Source organism: Piliocolobus tephrosceles, chromosome 8, assembly GCF_002776525.5.
Source record: "Piliocolobus tephrosceles isolate RC106 chromosome 8, ASM277652v3, whole genome shotgun sequence".
Lineage (NCBI taxonomy): Eukaryota > Metazoa > Chordata > Mammalia > Primates > Cercopithecidae > Piliocolobus > Piliocolobus tephrosceles.
Window position 1 is genome coordinate 106,472,391 of NC_045441.1, and position 17,911 is coordinate 106,490,301.

Consider the following 17,911-nt stretch of genomic DNA (forward strand, 5'->3'; position numbering starts at 1 on the left):
CCAAAACAGCATTTTAAAATCCCAGCTGTAAGCTTCATGACTGGGGTAGCATGGATTTCTATAGAAGAAAATAATAAGAGAACTAAGTCAAACTCAGAACAGAGGTGGCCAGGGAAGGCCTCCTGGCAGAGGGAGCATTTTGTTTGAGTCCTGAGGGCTTAGTATGACTATTGAGATGAAGAAGACAGCACAGAAGAATATTCCAGGCAGATGGAATATAATGGGACATGGCAGTGACAGAGATATGTATCCAACAAAAACAGGTAAAAGATGAGTACAATTAGATCTTAGTGACAAAGATAATGATGAAAATTTTCTCTTTAACCAAACTCTAGCCAGGCTCTTCAGGCCCATGTTCTTGACTAGGCCTCAACCCTAGCCTACACAAACTACAGCCTCTCAACACAGATGGTTTTGACCTCCTCCTTTCCCCACAATAAAACACTTAAGCAAATACTAACATCTTTTCTAAAGCTCAGGCCATATTTCTAGGATGACCCTTGTCATATTTAAAGTGCCTGTTTGAGAAAGCTCAAGGCTGCCAAAACAGTTTATTGTTTGTTCCAGCCAACACCTGAAGATAGGGCCCTGACCACGATTTCTTAGAGCTTTTACTAAAAAGGGCTTACAAGTGCAAATCCTTTCTCTCTGTGTTAAGATGTATACGTATGTCCTACAATTCAGTATTGTCTTTTTCCAGGGCCTGAAAGCCATTTCACTAAAATGTAATCATCAGGAAAGATAGGGTCTCTATTTCCCAGTCTGTGGAAGGATAGAATCCTAACTAGAATTTCCAGCTAACAGACTGGCTAGCCTAATCAGCATTTATAAAGACCAGTCCTTTGCAATTTTTCGGTTTTCTGACTCTATTAAGAATCAGGAACTCACCCAGATCCTATTTGCCCCTTCTTTACCCCTTCATTCTCCCTTAAAAATACCCAGTCACCTCTGTACCAACTCAAGCCGAGTTCAGTTCATGATAGACCCACTTCCTTATTGCGGTAGTGTATTACTGATTAAAATCTGTCCTTACCACTTCATCCAATGTCTTTAAAAAGAAAAATGAATTCTTTCTAAAAGTTTACTTCATTCTAAGTGAAAATTAACTTTGCCACGCTGTGTGATGTACCGTTTTTCCCAAAGACATGTTCCCTTTTTTTCCAAGTCATCGCTGAAGCAGCAAAGTATATTTAATAAATAATATATAAAGCTTATCCTTTGTATCTGAATGTCCCACATCCTTAATGTTGTTATTAATACTTAAAAATACTTCATGCCTCATTTTCTAGAGTGTTATTTTATTTGGATTTACTTATTTTTATTTGTTTAAGTAGCATTATTATTTTGGGATAGTGTGACTAGTTACAAAATTTTCATTATTTTTTAAATTATAACTCAAAACACTAGTATTTATGTCCTTGGTTTACATCAGTCATTCTCAACCTTTGTGCACACTGGAATAGTCTGGACATCTTTTCAAAATACCAAGCCTGCAACAACCCCAGACCAATTAACTTACAGTCTTTGTAGTTGAATCTGGGTGTGGGTGCCTTATTTTTTCCCTTTGCTATGTGCAGCCAGTTTTGAAAAGCACCGGTTTACACTTGCATCCTACACTGGCTTTTGCTATATGAAGGTATGGTTAATTTGAAATTAAGTCCTTTAGTAAAAATATTCTGTTAAGGTTTTCTAGAGGAGTGAGGAAGAAAGGGGCATGCATAATCAAACATGCTAGCATTAATATAAATTGTATATGGATTGCACTTCTGCTACTAAATCTGTAAAACAATTAATTTTCATTCATCATGAGGATTACCTCTCCATACTTCAGTGAATTTAAATTTACTTTTTTTTTTTTAACTGAAAGGAAGCCTAGATGTTGTTTTGGGTAGGAAACATTAATCATTTCTATGTTAACAACTTCTGCTTATTACAAAATTGATCATGTTTATGAAGACTTAGACTTGAGCTAGCAAAATGTTTTCCAGTTGTTGTACTATGTAGTGAATTGCCCAATTACTATAAATGCAAGTACCATAAAGTGTATCTCATAAAATAAACAATCAGTGTCTTGAAGTGAAAATAATAAAGCGACAGTTATTGAAGAAGGTAGAACTGCAATATAATGGTTTAAATGCAAGTTCATGGATAATGCTGATAGTTTAATGTGTTTATAGTTTATTATGTGTAAGAGAATATTTCATATAAAAATACCATAACTACATATATTCTGGTCTTTTCTTTCTTCCTAACATGGTATATAAGTGAAGGCACTTGCAAGATTACACTTGCCGTCTTTCAGAATCATCACTTTCCAATGGTTTGTTTGATTTATACATATATCATTATATATGTCAATATACATAAAATATTGATAGATATCCTACATATATAGTATGTATATACTATATTATATATGACATATATCAAAAATGTATATTTGTGTATATATAGCATTTTATGTTTATATAGTGATTTATATATATATACAGTGCTATACATGATATATGCAAGTATGTATAATGATATATATACTTGTATGTACACCTATAAAGTATATTAAGTATATACAGTATATACATATATAATTATATATGTATATATACTCCTAATTTTGTAAAAAAATTTTCTTCTTATAAGTACTAAATTACATAAACATATCTAACTTGCATGGTATTAGAAATTAATATTCAAGTTAATCAAGACTTTTTGAAACAAAAAATGATAGTTACAATGATTAAGAGATTCCAATAGAGATGTACAGGGTGCATCTGATTTTTAAAAACTATGAAACCAATAAATACACTCATCATTAAAACCATAATGAACATAATTCATTATTTAACTATTCAGAAGCCTTTTTGGATTGTACTACGCCTCAGAGTTATCAATGAGAAAACTATTTGCCATTAATAGTTTTTCAAAGGTTTTTGTTAACCACATGGGGACTAATACTTAGACTAATATACCATTCCTGACCTCAAAGAACTTGGGAAGGTCACACATATGAGTTCTTAAGTGCAGAAATAGGCAACATTTGACATGTACCAGATGAATGATGTAGGCATTAAATGCCAAGCCTAGAGAAGGGAAGGATCTGGATAATTAGAGACATTAGGAAAGCCTCAAGAGGGAAAATCAAAATGGTTCTTGTGGGAGGTGGAAATGGAATAGTTAGAGACAAGGAAAAAAATGTTTTCAAAGCAAGCAACTGGCTTGAGTAGAAACAGTGAACACAAGTGGAAGAAGTAGTGTCTACATAACGGAAAGCTCTAAAAACATATCTTTGGCTGCATTCATGTTTACCTGTAAATCAGAATCTTGTATTATTAATAGGATTGTTAAATCCCATAATGTATTGTTTTCTAACTAGTGCTCATAAATAGCATCAGAAAGCAGGAAAGCCCTATTACAATCACTACATTGTATTCATAAACTTGGAGGAGCTTTCTAAATATTTACATTTCAGCATATTGAGGGCCCATATACTTTATTGAGATTTAATATTCTTTACTGTTCACAAATGGTTACCTAATAAGGCAGCATTAGTAGTGAAGGGGAAGGTGGTTTTGACATCAAAAGTGGTTGTAATCCCAGTTTCATCAAGGGTTACCTGAAAAGTCTGAGTTTTAGTTTCTTCATCTATAACTACTTCATGGGATTAAAGGAATACATTTCTGGAATTTAACCAAAAAATCAAAATATTTGCTCCCATGACCCTGCTTATGTTATGGCCAGCAGGTTTTAGTTTCATAGTTGTTTTTAAAAAATGTTGTAAATGTAATAAATGACCTTTGAAAGTAGCCTAAGAAATGACTGATTTATAATAAAATAATTTCTGGATTTTCCACAAGGGAATAAAGCTACTTATTTAAAAAATTATGAATGATAAAATACAATGTTATGGTTTGAAAAAAAATAGACTGTACCTGGAGATTGCCTAGAAATGCCAACATTGTAAATATGCTGACTAAACTGATATAGAGGGCGGTGTGGCAAAGGTTCTATTTTTTCCAGACACAAAAATATCTGGTAAGTCTTTTGCTAGGTGTTAATTTCTTTGCCTATAAATTGCATCAGATGTAATAGTGACAAACAGCAACTTTTTATTTAGGAAAAGTTGTGCTATGGCACAAGTATACATATGTAACAAACCTGCACGTTATGCACATGTACCCTAGAACTTAAATAAAAAAAAAAAAAGAAATAAAAGTATCAGTAAGTAAGAGGGGGAAATATATTTTTTAAAAAAGTAGCTATTTCATGGGAAAATGTTGTTAGAAATACTGGTAAATTAAAGAAAGTAAAAAAAGTAATCAGGGGTGAAAGCAAGTTTCATAATATGGGTACACAGTAGCACTAGGGGTCCTGTTGAACTGAATGGGTTTTATGAGATTTGCAAGCAAATGCCTTGAATGTTCATATAATTGCCAATGTCTAAAAACTTAACTCAGTTTACCAAAGTTAACTTGGAATGAGATGTTACCAATATAGAAAATATAAAATACTAGCTAACGTATGAACTCTTTGGAGAATGTCTTTTTTATATGGATTACACATATAAGTAAGAAAGAGATCAGGTTAAGTGAAAAGCTCATGTGTGCATGTGCATGTGTTTGTGTGCGTATTTTTTCCACATAAGAAAAGTGGTGCATCAAGGGTGGGTTGACCATAACTGGGCAGTATTACACTGCTCCCCATGTTTAACTTCCTAAATAAATTATCAACTGGAATGACTGTACCAAAATTCTGTATATATTCATTGACTAGAACAAATAGCTTTTCGTTAAAATTATACATACACACATAGTCAAGAAATTTAGCATATATATCAAATATATCAAATAATTTCTGCTTGTAGACTCATATTAACAAAGGGATACAATGTAAACCAATTTAAATTTCAGTGGATCTAAGCTGCATATTATTTTTATAAATTTATTCAACATTTCTTTTCCAGACACACTCTTAGATGTTATTGTAGCACTATTCACAATAGCAAAGTCATGGAATGAACCAAAGTGTCCACTGATGGTGGATTAAAGAAAAAGTACATATACACTATGGAATACTATGCATCCATTAAAAAGAATGAAATTGTGTCCTTTGCAACAACATGGATTCAACTGGAGGCCATTATCCTAAGTGAATTAACATAGAAATAGAAACTCAAATATTGCATGTTCTCATTTATAAGTGAGAGATATATAATGGGTACATATGGCCATAAAGATGGAAACAATATACACAGGAGACTATAGAAGTGTGAAGAAAAAGAGGGAAGCAAGGTTTGAGAAACCACCTTATGGTTACTACATTTACGATGAGTAATGGAAGTCCAAACCCCAGCCTTATGCAATAAACTCATGTAACAAACCTGCACATGGATTCTTTGAAACTAAAATAAAATAAAAATGTAAAAAAGAAATTAATAAAGGCTAAAAAGTTATGGTCAGCATCTTATTTATACAGTTACATTCTGGAATGAAATGTTATTTTAAAATTAGGTATCTAGAAAATAGTGTAACTTTAATTCTAAATTGCTCATTATTTGTCCAGTTTTCAAAAATTCTAATATAGCTACCTTTTAGGTAAGATAGAATAAACGAAGTGATCTTCTGAAGTTCTTTTAACTTTCTAATTGTGTAAAATAAAGTTTCCTTTCCTTCTCTGACTCCCAGAGGAAATATTGTAATAATAGTCCCTCTAACACTGAGAATTCAAACATAAAGAAGGCAGGGCTTGGAGAACGCCTTAGTTAGACTATTGTTGACCGACTGGGTTATTGCTGATCCATCAGTGTTGGCAGTGTATGGTCCTGGTAATAATGATATCATTCACCCCTTATGAGAATTCAGTTAATGATGGAGTTTTTTCTTCTCTGGTATATGCATTAAAACACTACAAACTTGTTTTCTAGTTAACTAGTTCAGATCTCAAGGGAAAAAGTTATTGAGGTTATTTGACATGGAAAATAGAAATCTTTGCGAGAAACAATATAATTTTGCTTAATTTTAATGTATAAGGATAGGAATTCCAACATTTAATTCAACTGAAAGAGTAAATAAATGACTAAAGACAGAACAATATAAGTGGCTACATTAAAGACATGGAACTTTCTGATAGAACACATTAGTGAAGAACATAATCTTCCCAAGAGATATGTATTAGTTTGTTCTCACACTGCTAATAAAGAGATACCCGAGACTAGGTAACTTATAAAGGAAAGAGGTTTAATGGACTTACAGTTCCTCATGACTGGGAAGGCCTCACAATCATGGCGGAAGGTAAAGGAGAAGCAAAGGCATGTCTTGCATAATGGCAGGCAAGTGAGCTTGTGCAGGTGAATTCTCATTTATGAAACCATCAGATCTCATGAGATTTATTCACTACCACGAGAACAGTATGGGGGAAGCCGCCTCCATGATTCAATTATCTCCACCTGGTTCCACCCTTGACAGGTGGGGATTATTACAATTAAAGGTACGGTTCAGCTGAGGACACAGCCAAACCATATCAAGATGATTAAGAAGAAACTATATAACCATTTAACCTGGGTGTTTTCTGAATACTGTTAAAAGCAAAGGATAGAATTAGATGGTCTTTTCTACGAAAGGATTCAACAAAAACTGTTCAGAAATCAAGTACTGTATTAACATTGGAAACAATAATTATAACTATATTTACACTAAATACTAAATACAATAAACACAATAATCTTATGTACCTACTTAAGATTATATGTGAACAATATAATCTATTTTCTGCTGCACCTAAATGTGACTTTTCAAAACTTCAATTTTTCAATTGGTAAGTACTTACAAGATTTAAGTTGTTTTAATATATTATAAAATTATTTATAAATATTAATCTTCAAAAGGTGAAGTTGATAGAATATATTTTGTATTTCAAATACAGTTTATGAAACTGAAATTTATCTTAGCAATTCTATGTGATTTATAATTGTGTTAACACATCCACAGTAATTTTTAAAAATGAAAATCAGCTGGAGGTTATTCATACAGCTTTAGAGTCAATAGGTTAGGTTTGTACCAGGGCTTAATTCTCTAAATATCATGGATGGTATTCTGATGGTGTCAATAGGCTAAGAAATGTTTTCACATAATTAGGAAAAGCATTTTCACTATTCAATATAATTTACAAATATCAGTGGGGAGGGTATTTGAATCCTTTTTACCACTGCAAATTTCAAAAGGTGTAAATAAAAATCAAAACCACGACTACACATAGGACACCAATTACCTTACAATATTAAAATTCAATTTATAGTTGTCACTTAAATGCCACTGATGTACAACACAGACCATTTTCAGAGTAACTTAGTGTGTGAGGGAATTTTAGAATTTCTTAAGACAGGTTTGTTTAATGTACAGTTGGTCTCTGTCCCTGAGCAATGCAGTATAACAGTTAAATTTAGCAACTTATTTGTTTTCATCTTTTTATCATAAAATCTTTAAAGAGCAGGATGGCATGATTAAAGCTTGAAAACCAGTTGTTATTTTTATTTAATAGATAAAAACACTACCATGCTAGTTAACCTAGCAAAGTTACTGAAGCAGCAGAATAGACACCTGAAAAGATTTGAGAGATATACTCTGAAAAGAGATATATTCCTTTTCATATAGTTGTGGGGTACACACAATGCTTTAAAACAGAGGAATGACCGAAATTTGACGATGCATAATGTATTTTTTTAGAAGAAGAGAATTATATAAACTTCAATTTCATCTTCTATTCATAGGCATAAAGTGATAATAAGGTGAATTGTGTGCAATCAACTCAGTTATTTAGTCCAAAAGAACCATCTTCAGAAGAGCTATCTTAAGAAAAAAACATGTCCTCAGTCTCCAATTTATGAACAGGTGATGTTTCAAAGTTTTCTTTGTGACCCAGAAGATGCTATAATTTGGAAATCATTTTCCCACAGAAGCAACGCCATAAATATTAGTCTCCCTGGCTAGTCCCCCAAGACTTATTGAACCAAACCATGATTAATTTTGAAACTATTTGTTTTAGCCTGGGTCCTGGTAGCAGGAATGATAATGAGAGAAAACAGCATTTCTCCGTTAATCTTGAGTACAGTACTAGCCAAGTACTACACAGGATTGGAAACTGTGGAATTTATCACCAATGTCATTAATACTACCGTTTTGAGTATCTACAAAATGTCAGCAACTGGAATAGATGCTTGTATGTGTTAGCTAACGTATTCCTCATAGCAACTCTGCCAAGTAGAAATTATTATCCCTATTTTACACTTGAATAAAATAGATACAAAATATGATTTTCCAACTACAAGCAGATAGTAATTAGTTAGAATTAAAACCCCAAGGCCTTGCCTTACTTTAAAGCCCTTACTGTTTCCATTGTGCTTCAATGTTTTTGGAATTCACCACCCTCCATACAAACATGTACTCCAGACCCCAGGAGTCTCATACTACTATGGAACCCGTATCACAACATACTTAAATCTGCCTTGTACTCTGTAGTGCTCTCTGCTCTAAAATCAGGTATTTCCATTTTCTCAGTCCAAACTCAAAGTGCCTCTGTGCAACTCACCTCAATGGGTATAAGATTGAGAGAGCTCCTGCCACCCTCAAAGGGGTCTGCATTTAAGAAGGAAAATCTCATACCTGCGTGTGCATGTGTACCTACATAGATAAACATACAACACACACATATATACACACAAACACACATATATGTAAATTTTAGGCAAGGTTACAAAGTGAGATGTCAGACTAGAGAGGATTTTTTAAGTTTGATAGGGCCCTGGGCAATCAGATCCACTTCAGATATCTTCCCTTGAGGTCTTTAACCCTGAGTTATTCCTGTGAGGGGTTGGGGTAAAAACTTGGAATAGGGATAAGAATCACAGTTAGCAGAACTGGAGGAAGGTGAAAAACTAAGTTGGCCCACTTCATAACGGTGCCATCTTTTTTTTTCTTCCTTTTTTCTTTTCTTTCTTTCTTTCTTTTTTTTTTTTTTTTCTTTTCTTTTTTTGCTAGGAGGATTATTGGCTCAGAAACAGTGGGCCCTGCTTTATTTTTACAGGCTGCAGATGGGCTTCAGGTGGGGAGGATAGGCTCCCAGAGATCCCAGAGGATCCATTTGAGGCATGGCATTCATAGCGACTCCTTTCAGCCAGAGCATGAGAGACACCCTGAAGGAGGATACCCTTTTGTTCCTCTTCTCTCAGAAAAGTTTCAAAACCACCCTAGGGAAAATCTAGGATGGGTTATGTACTTCCACAAAACCAGGAAGCCATGAAGCCTTGGTGGACCTCCAAGGAAACGCGAAGCCAGTTGGCGCCTTGCTGTCAACCAGCTGGTTCTTCCAAACGCCCTCCTGATGGGCCCTGCACAGCTGTGTTTTATGTTTCCACGTAGCCTTGCCAGAGGTCCCTCCCTTAAACAGACCCAGCTTCCACAATTAGTGTGGACTCAAAACGAGTTAGTTATGGCATACATGAGGTCCCAAAGGCCTCGTGGGGCTATTTACACCTCTTTGGACTATTTCCAGGACCCCAGATTATACTGTACGTGTAAATTAAGGAAGTCTCACAATCCAACAGCTCTGACTGAAACGCATAACATAGCCATATCTTATGCCCCATTTCCCAATGCTTTTCTTGGCCTCACTTTCACAATTTTACCACCCTGAAAGATAAACCCTCTGTATTCTTAAAATTACGTTTTAGAAAGGAGTTCTCTCTTTCCTATTCCTGAACGTACCTGGTTCTTTTCCTACAGTACAAAATTTAAGGACTAATCAATTTTCTCCTTTGGCCTTAAAGTCATTGAGAACTTTATTTGCATTCACCTGGCCAAGTTATAAATACCATCAAACACCTATATCATTGCAGTTTCTTTACTTAAAATAATAAATTGGTTTCACTTAATAAAATACAAAACCAGATGAAGTCAACCGGTGTACCCAGCCATTAGGAACATACATTTAGCAGGCAGTGGGGAAAAAAAGCCAAGATGCTGAGAAGGGAGACCACCCCCAAGGCCAGTAAGTACACAATGTCAGCTCTAGGTCATGTATTCTAGAAAATCTCAAGTGGAAATAATTCTTATTTCATTTTTTATCTATAGCTTCTATTGTATACCCAGAGAATCTGAACTTGGTTTTGCTGTTTTCTCTCTCCCCTTCATTTCTCTTTGCTTAACTTGCCCAAGTTCACATTGCTAGCATGTAAGAGAGCTTGGACTCAAACGCAGATATCTTTAACTCTGAAGCCTAAAATCTTAACTTTGAGGTTATATTGTTTTGTATGCTATTTTAGCTCATTTGTCTATGTACATTTAATGTGATTTATATCAATGTCATCTTTATCATTGATTTTAAAATAAAATCCGTCAGATATATCAGAAATCTGCTTAGTTTGCTAGGATATGTGGTGATGCTTAACAAGTATCTCATGATACATGCCTTTCAGTGCAATTAAATATCTTTGGGTCACTCTCAATCACATGCCTATGAGTTACAAGCTCTACCTCCCCCTCTCTCTACATATTTCTTTCTGTCCAAAGTATATAGACTATTAGGCATCAAAAGAAAATAGACAACCCACACCAATGTGGAGATTTGCAAACTCTAACATGAGAAAAATCTCCATAGAGAAAACATAATGCCTGGGTAGGTGATTGACTTAACAGAAATCCTGCCTAAATGTATTCCCACATTCATTCATTCCATACTTATTAGAAGGGATTATTGACACTTTGAGAAGATATAATCTCAGGGACCCTGACAGCAAATTAACTTTTGTATTAAGAAGAATTGAAGTTAGCTGTTATTCTCTACACCAGGGCAGCCTGATTTTCATTTTAACTATAACTGATATTATACACTATTACTAATCTATTTGCAGGTATAAAGAAAAAAATCATATATATATATATATATATGTTCTGTTTTTACCTTCTGAAAGAAATAACCTCCAAATGAAGCTACATAGGAAGTGTAGAAACGCTCAAAAATGACCCATTTAGATTCTGTAACTATTTGGAGAGAGGAGGAGATTTTAGTAGCTATAATTTTCTGATCAAATAAATATTAGTTCATTTTTATTTTAACCAAGTACACATTTTGTAAAATAACACCAATAAGGTGTGCTATTTTTCTCTAACCAAACTCTTCACAATAAAATCCAACTGCAATATTCATTTAGAAATTTGATAATGCTCTCTTGTGTGAGTTTTAGGAATATTTGAAACCCCATTGCATATAAATTATATCATGGAAAAGCTGTATAAATATTCTATTATGGCACATGCTGTTCTAAGGATCTGTCAGGATTTCCTTTATACACTCCATTTTGAGTGGTATATAAATCAGATGTAAAAATTCATGTTGGACTGAAACTCAGTACAAAAAGCCTCCTCCAGAGGCAAATGCTTTTTTCAAAATGTGGTTTGAATTATGTTGGTCATTTTTAAGTTACAGAAGTGCAGAAAATGTATTTGTGGTTTTGACGGAGAGAGATTTTTTCCATTTTTATAACTCATTAGGAAACTTTACAGGCCTTCAGACCATTTTGTGGTTTAGTTCTTCTTAGGTTTTTCCCCAAAGCAATATTAAAACTTGAATGGTGTCCGCTGTGAATCCAGTGATTACTGTTCTGAATACAAATGTATGTGTGGACATATATATTTCTACGTATCTTCAACTAGGAAAAGTTCCGAAAACATCACACTCAAGGGAGAAGATGAGGCCTATCAGCTGGTGACTCTTTGTCTTGGTATCAGTCAAGTTTGGCCTGTCAAAGGAATCAAAGGAATCCCCTAGCCAAACCACAGTTCAGTAGGTATTGCTTGCAATCTTAAAACTGCATCTTTAAATTGCAGAAAAATCCACTATGTTCAACACTGCCTCTTTTATGAGCTTTTAGACAATAATTCTGCACCTTTTCTAAATTTTGTTTTCTCTAACATATACAGCAAGTTGCAGTGTGTTTAACAGATATTCACTGATAATTATCTTATTTTTAAAGTATTTAATAGGTATATATTTACGCATATAAATTAGTTTGCCAAATAATGTTGAACTTATTTTGTTTGTGTAGCTAATGTGTTAGAGTAATTTCATAAATATCTAAATAATTATTTTAGCCTACGTAGAGATTATTATTAAACGTCTCTCCTAGCAGCATCAGTCAAAATCAAAGAAAGTTTAATTTAGACCAAGAGAGTTGGCCTAATTCACAAAGTTGATTAAGTCAATATTTCAAATGACTTTAAAGGAAAATGAAAATAAACATAACGTATATGTTTGAATTGCTTCCATCTATACTGCATTTAGTTTATTAATACATTGGAACAATGCATTTAGTAGTTATTATCTATCCTTTAAAGCATAATTTTTTTAAAAATTTCCCAATATCATATCTTATGCTTTGTATTAAATTCCCCTTAGAGAATTAAATCTGGGTGTCTTGATTCCCTTTCCTATTTCCTATATTTCCTATTTCCTATATTACACTATTTCCGGTACAGTTACCAAAATCCTTGGGTTTAGGGACAGTTAGGATGGAGCACTCAGAGGTTGATCAAACATTTGCCTGTGGCTGGAGCAATGTAGACTTTCCCTCTGGGACACTGAGGAACAGAAGGGGTATCACTTCTCATGAACGTTTTATCTACTTACCTAGTGTCACAGAAATTAGCCAGCTATGTACTATCGAGACAGCTGAATGCCAGTCTTTTTTATTTTTCACATTAACAAGAGAGCAAGGTTACTAATGAGGGGTCACATCCCAAATCTCTAATCTATATAGCTGAATATCCCTATTTATATTTGGGTCATTTTTTGTTCTGTTCCATTGACTTTCACTAAATTATACTAATTTGTGTTCCATAATGTTATCCTTGGTTATAATTAATGAAATTGTGTGTGTAACTCATATATCACTCATGTACTTATGTCTTTCTGTTAATCATTAAGGTCATTTCTTTTATAATTTAAATTAACATGTATCACTTCAAACATCCCTGTATAACTCAAACCGTTATTAAGAAGTTATTTGCAGCTTTTGAGAGAAGTTTACAAATTGAAATATACTTTTATGTTAATCAAAACTGTTTCAAAGTAAAACATAGACATTTAAAAACCACTGAAAATAAATGTACTTTAAATATCAAAGTAAATAATTTTGTATGTGAATAATCTAGATTTTAAGGTTTGAACAGGAATAATTTATAACTCATTAGGCAAGTAATATACACAGTGCACTTCTCTCCCAACCTATTGCGTTATAGCCATTTTTTTTATTATACTTTAAGTTCTAGGGTACATGTGTACAATGTTCAGGTTTCTTACATATGTATACAAGTGCCATGTTGGTGTGCTGCACCCCTCAACTCATCAGCACCCTTCAACTCATCATTTACACCAGGTATAACTCCCAGTGCCATCCCTCCCCGCTCCCACCTCCCCACAATAGGCCCCGGTGTGTGATGTTCCCCTTCCCATATTTTTTTCTCACATTTGTAGAAAGGATAACCCACTGCTATCATTTGAATAGCTTTGACCTTGTTAAACCCTGGCACCATTGCTTTTTACGTAGCAAGCAGTATATTTTTAAATAGAGTGACTTTCTTACAACACATGAAATAAAGAATAACATAAAAAGTTTAAGATTATGAATAAAGTATGTAAGATATATCCTCACCTTGATTTTACCTTTAAGCAGCCTTTTATTTGTCTGTTAGGAACTTCTTTCCATGGTTTTACAGGCTCTGGCTCTTGTTCTTTCTTTTGACAAATGAATGTATAATTTGTGCCATTATTATTTGACCAAAATGTACCAACAGAAGTTTCATAACGTATACAAAACTCAACTTTACTGCCATCTTTTTGATAAGGAGGAACCAATGTAATCTTAAAGGAGAACTGGTCAGTTTCACCATCACATGAATTAGGAACATATTCTGCTAAAATGTCATAATGTGTCTGCCAGTCATCTAAAGACATTCTTACATATACCAACTTCTCAAAAGAAACATTCAAAACTCGAATAATACCCTTGAAACTTGTAGACCCAGGAAGAGACTCAGTTGACTCCAGTATTGCTTTCTGTACTTGGAGTTGTTGCATAAGATCTTCTTTTGAAGAAGGCAAGTCAAACAGTGGGGCTAAAACATATTCTTCTGCGTGGAAAATGTCCGTCCCTAAGTCAAAAGTGGTTGAAGCACTCGGTAATTCCCAGCAATCAAATTCTTTAACAGACACGAGATTGAATCCAAAGGAATCAGCAAATGAAACTCTTCTAGTACCTGAAGATGGGGTATCCAGGTATATGTCTGCAGAAGAATCAGAACCTCGTCTACTCGGTTGAGGGGAGAAACTAGGTTTGAAAGTAACTTCTTCATCTTCACAAAGAGAGTCAGATAAATTAGGAACTTCTAAAAAATTATCTTTGCTAATCTGACTAGGTACTTCAGAAGGCTCCATTGGGCTCTCTGATATCAAATAAGAGAGAACTGTTCCACTAGTAGAGGCTGACATTTGAGATACTGAGGCTTAAAATAAGTATAATGTTACAGTTGACATTGCAAAAAGAAGTCAGCTCTATAAATAGGTCCAATGGCGTGTCAACTATGCTAGCCTGCAAACTATGCTAGCCTGCCTCTAAAGGCCTTGAATATGATAGCATCCATGCTACTCCTGCCAGTATGTTTCAGATTTAACTCACAGTTTTTAAAGTTGCATTTGTTTATAAGTTAAGTTCCAAAGAGGTATTTTTAAATCATGTTCTGCTGTATTGGAAATCCTAGAACTTTAAGATAAAAATATTATTTTAATTAGTTGATGTTAAAAATGGAAATGTGGATTTTTAAAAATAAAATAAAAGTAGTATCACAGTACTGAATATGTAGTTTGAACTAAATTAATTCATGGAGCAGGTAAGTGCAAACAGGGGAAGATAAGAACATTTTTAGAACTGGAGAGATCCAGAGCCTACTAATAATGACAGCTATCATTTTCAGGGATTTATAAATGTATAGTTTTTATTACAAAAGGGTTAAATAGAGGTGCTGAAAGTTCTGAGGAAGGAAACATGATTCAGATGGGGAAGGTATCATTTTAAATAAAGCATGAAGGGTAGGTGGAATTTAGACATGCAAAGTTAGAGCAAGGTAGATTGTCCAAGTAGAAGAAATAGCCCAAGCAAAAGCCTAGAACAAAGAAGTAATCAAATTCATTATTTTGAACATTAGTACATTTATTTTAATTAAGCCATGGGAAAATACAGACAAGACATGTGTTATTGATTTGCAAATATAAGTGGGCTAAGGTAAGCCTGACCCAGGATTTGTACATTTATGTAGAATAAAATGTTCTTTTGCAAATGGCCATTCTATGGCCTCAAAGCACAAGTTGATACCATCACACCTTGAAATTTGATATGAGTTTTAAAGTATGAACAACCTGCTTAAACTGTCACATGTTTTTTTATGTCATAAAACCCAAGTTGGGGATGATAATTTTGGTAAAAACTATAAAAATTTTAAGGGCACATGATTTGACCCAGAAATGCCCCCAGCTAAAAATTTGCTCTATCAGTATAGGAAAGTATACAAAGATAAATACAGATCTATGTTCATAACAGAATTGTGTGTTTAACAATCTCTACAAATCTGTTAAATGTCCCTCTCAAAAGAGCATTGGATAAATAACATTACACCTATACAATAGAATGTTTTAGAAGGATAAAGTAGCACTTTATGTGCTAATATGGAAAGATAAGCAAGATAAATGGCTAAGTGAAAAAAAAAGTGTACAGATATGTGCATAGAAAATTCCTGGAAAGATACAAAAGACAATGTTAGCAGTACTTACTTCTATCCACAAAACTTACAGATGGCAGCGGAATGGGGGCTATATTCATTTTACTTTATAGTCTGCTGTACTGTTTGAAATGTTACACATGAGCATGGTTTTCTTTCCAAATATCTATTAATTAAACTGAAAAAATAAATAAAGTGTGAAAGGTGACTGACTAGTTTTTCTTTTTGAAAAGAGCCCAATAGCATAATTTCTTTCAAATGAAAACCTCATTAATGTGGTATAACTTATTAGGTAATTTGAATTGCATAACTAGTGGATGGAGAAATTATTTTCTAAAATTATAAGTGACTATAGTGTCTAGAAGGATAAAGAAATGAAATTATTTGAGCTTTATCTCATTCACATAGCTAGAATGGGTAGTGACCCTATGGATTGCTTAAGAATGGGTAATGGCTGTGGAAATGTCTGTGCCTTGCAGATTTGATGACCACAGGTAGCTGTATTTCAAGGTACCTAAAATATATTGCTATGTAGTCAAGGAAATCAGTAACAAAATGCTTTATGTAAATTAGTAAAATAGTTCATATAGCCATGTAAATAATGGGATAATGAAAATTTAAGATATAATAATATACTGAAATATTTTAACTATCCAGGATTTAGTTAGCAAAGGAGCGGAAATGAAGACCCCTGGGTTCATTTCTTGACTCTGCTGCTTACTAGTTGAATGACCTTCTGAATATTACTCAAATGTTCTAACCCACAGTTGCCTTAATTGTCAAAGTGCAATGTTAAAAATTAAACAAGATGCTTGTTAAATGTGTCCAGTACAAAACCTATAGTAATAGCACAAGTCACTATTTTAATTCTGATATATGTTTGTAAAAGGCCGATTTCTAAGATATATCAATAGATAGATGGTAGGTTAATCTAGCTATAGAGAATCCATATATATCATTAAGAAATGATTTGTAATTTGTTTTATTTCTGTCTTTTTCAAAGGCTGTAGTGTGTAACACTTAGCTTTATAAGACATAATGTAGCTAGACATTAGAAAATGGTCCTGTTATTTGATCTAAACTTTTCCCTTGTTAATGTGTCTCTTTACACAGAGCACTACCTTAATTTGTAGTAATCACTGCCTTTCTTTTGGAATTTATAACCTTCACATAATTGTAGACAGTTGACATGTTCCCCCTTAGTCACCACTTAGCTAAAGCAGAGTGATTTCATCTTTTTAATCTCTTCTCACATGTCAATCCTCCAGTGCTTTTTATCATTTTGTTACTCCTCTATGAACTCCTTCCAGCTTGCCTATATTTTTCTGTTAATGAGCTGCCCTCAGATGAATGCAATAGTACAGATCAAGTGTCTCTGGAGCATGAAAAGAAATACTAACAGCCTCAGCCTTGTGACTTGGTGTTTGCATTCAGTTAAAATTCACATTTCCTTGCTTTATTTCCATATCACGGATTAGACCAACGTCCCATTTTCTCATATCCACTACTATCTCAATTTCAACACAATTTATCACACTCTTCTTCAGCCACTAAGGTATACTGTTTTTAGAAGAGTTACAGCTTTTTCTTTCTGTTTTGTTGTTGTTGTTGTTACAAACTAAAGCTCAAGTCTCCATGCATTCCACAATTTTTGGTATTAATCAAATATTCTCAAAGGCACCATTGACATAAAAAACGGTATCAGTCAGGAACCCAGCAAATAGGAAATAGATGACATGCTCAAATAAGATAATTCCAGGAGGGTTTATTTACAAGGGTCTATTTATAAAGTGTAAATGCAGAGAAGCCACAAGAACTAGTGAGACAAACTGGGGTGAGTTGCATCAGAGCTTTTACCATCCCTCAAGGGATAAGGGAAAGGAACACTTACCAGAACTTGAAGGCAAAGAGTGCCATAAAGTTTACCAGCTGGAGACCTGGTCAAGGGACACAGCCAGTTGAAGATGACTTTGCCAGTGATCCAGGAGCATAAATAAACTGAATTCATTTTTCTCCTTTTTATGATGTCCTACCACAGCTACCTACTGGCCAGAGGGCATGGGAACTATTATAGTTCATTCAGGTCAGTCTCC

The 17,911-nt window shown here is 33.9% G+C and overlaps 1 protein-coding gene across 1 annotated transcript in view; it reads right to left on the reverse strand.

The window, feature by feature from the left end:
- Nucleotides 1–14,544, reverse strand: part of PPP1R3A (protein phosphatase 1 regulatory subunit 3A) — a 36,225-nt gene extending 21,681 nt beyond the window's left edge. The window contains exon 1 of the mRNA XM_023228244.2: nucleotides 13,700–14,544. Within this exon, the coding sequence (XP_023084012.2) occupies nucleotides 13,700–14,535 (836 nt within the window). The 5' untranslated portion in view covers nucleotides 14,536–14,544. The remainder of the gene's footprint in view (nucleotides 1–13,699) is intronic.
- Between the last annotated feature and the right edge of the window lie 3,367 nt (nucleotides 14,545–17,911).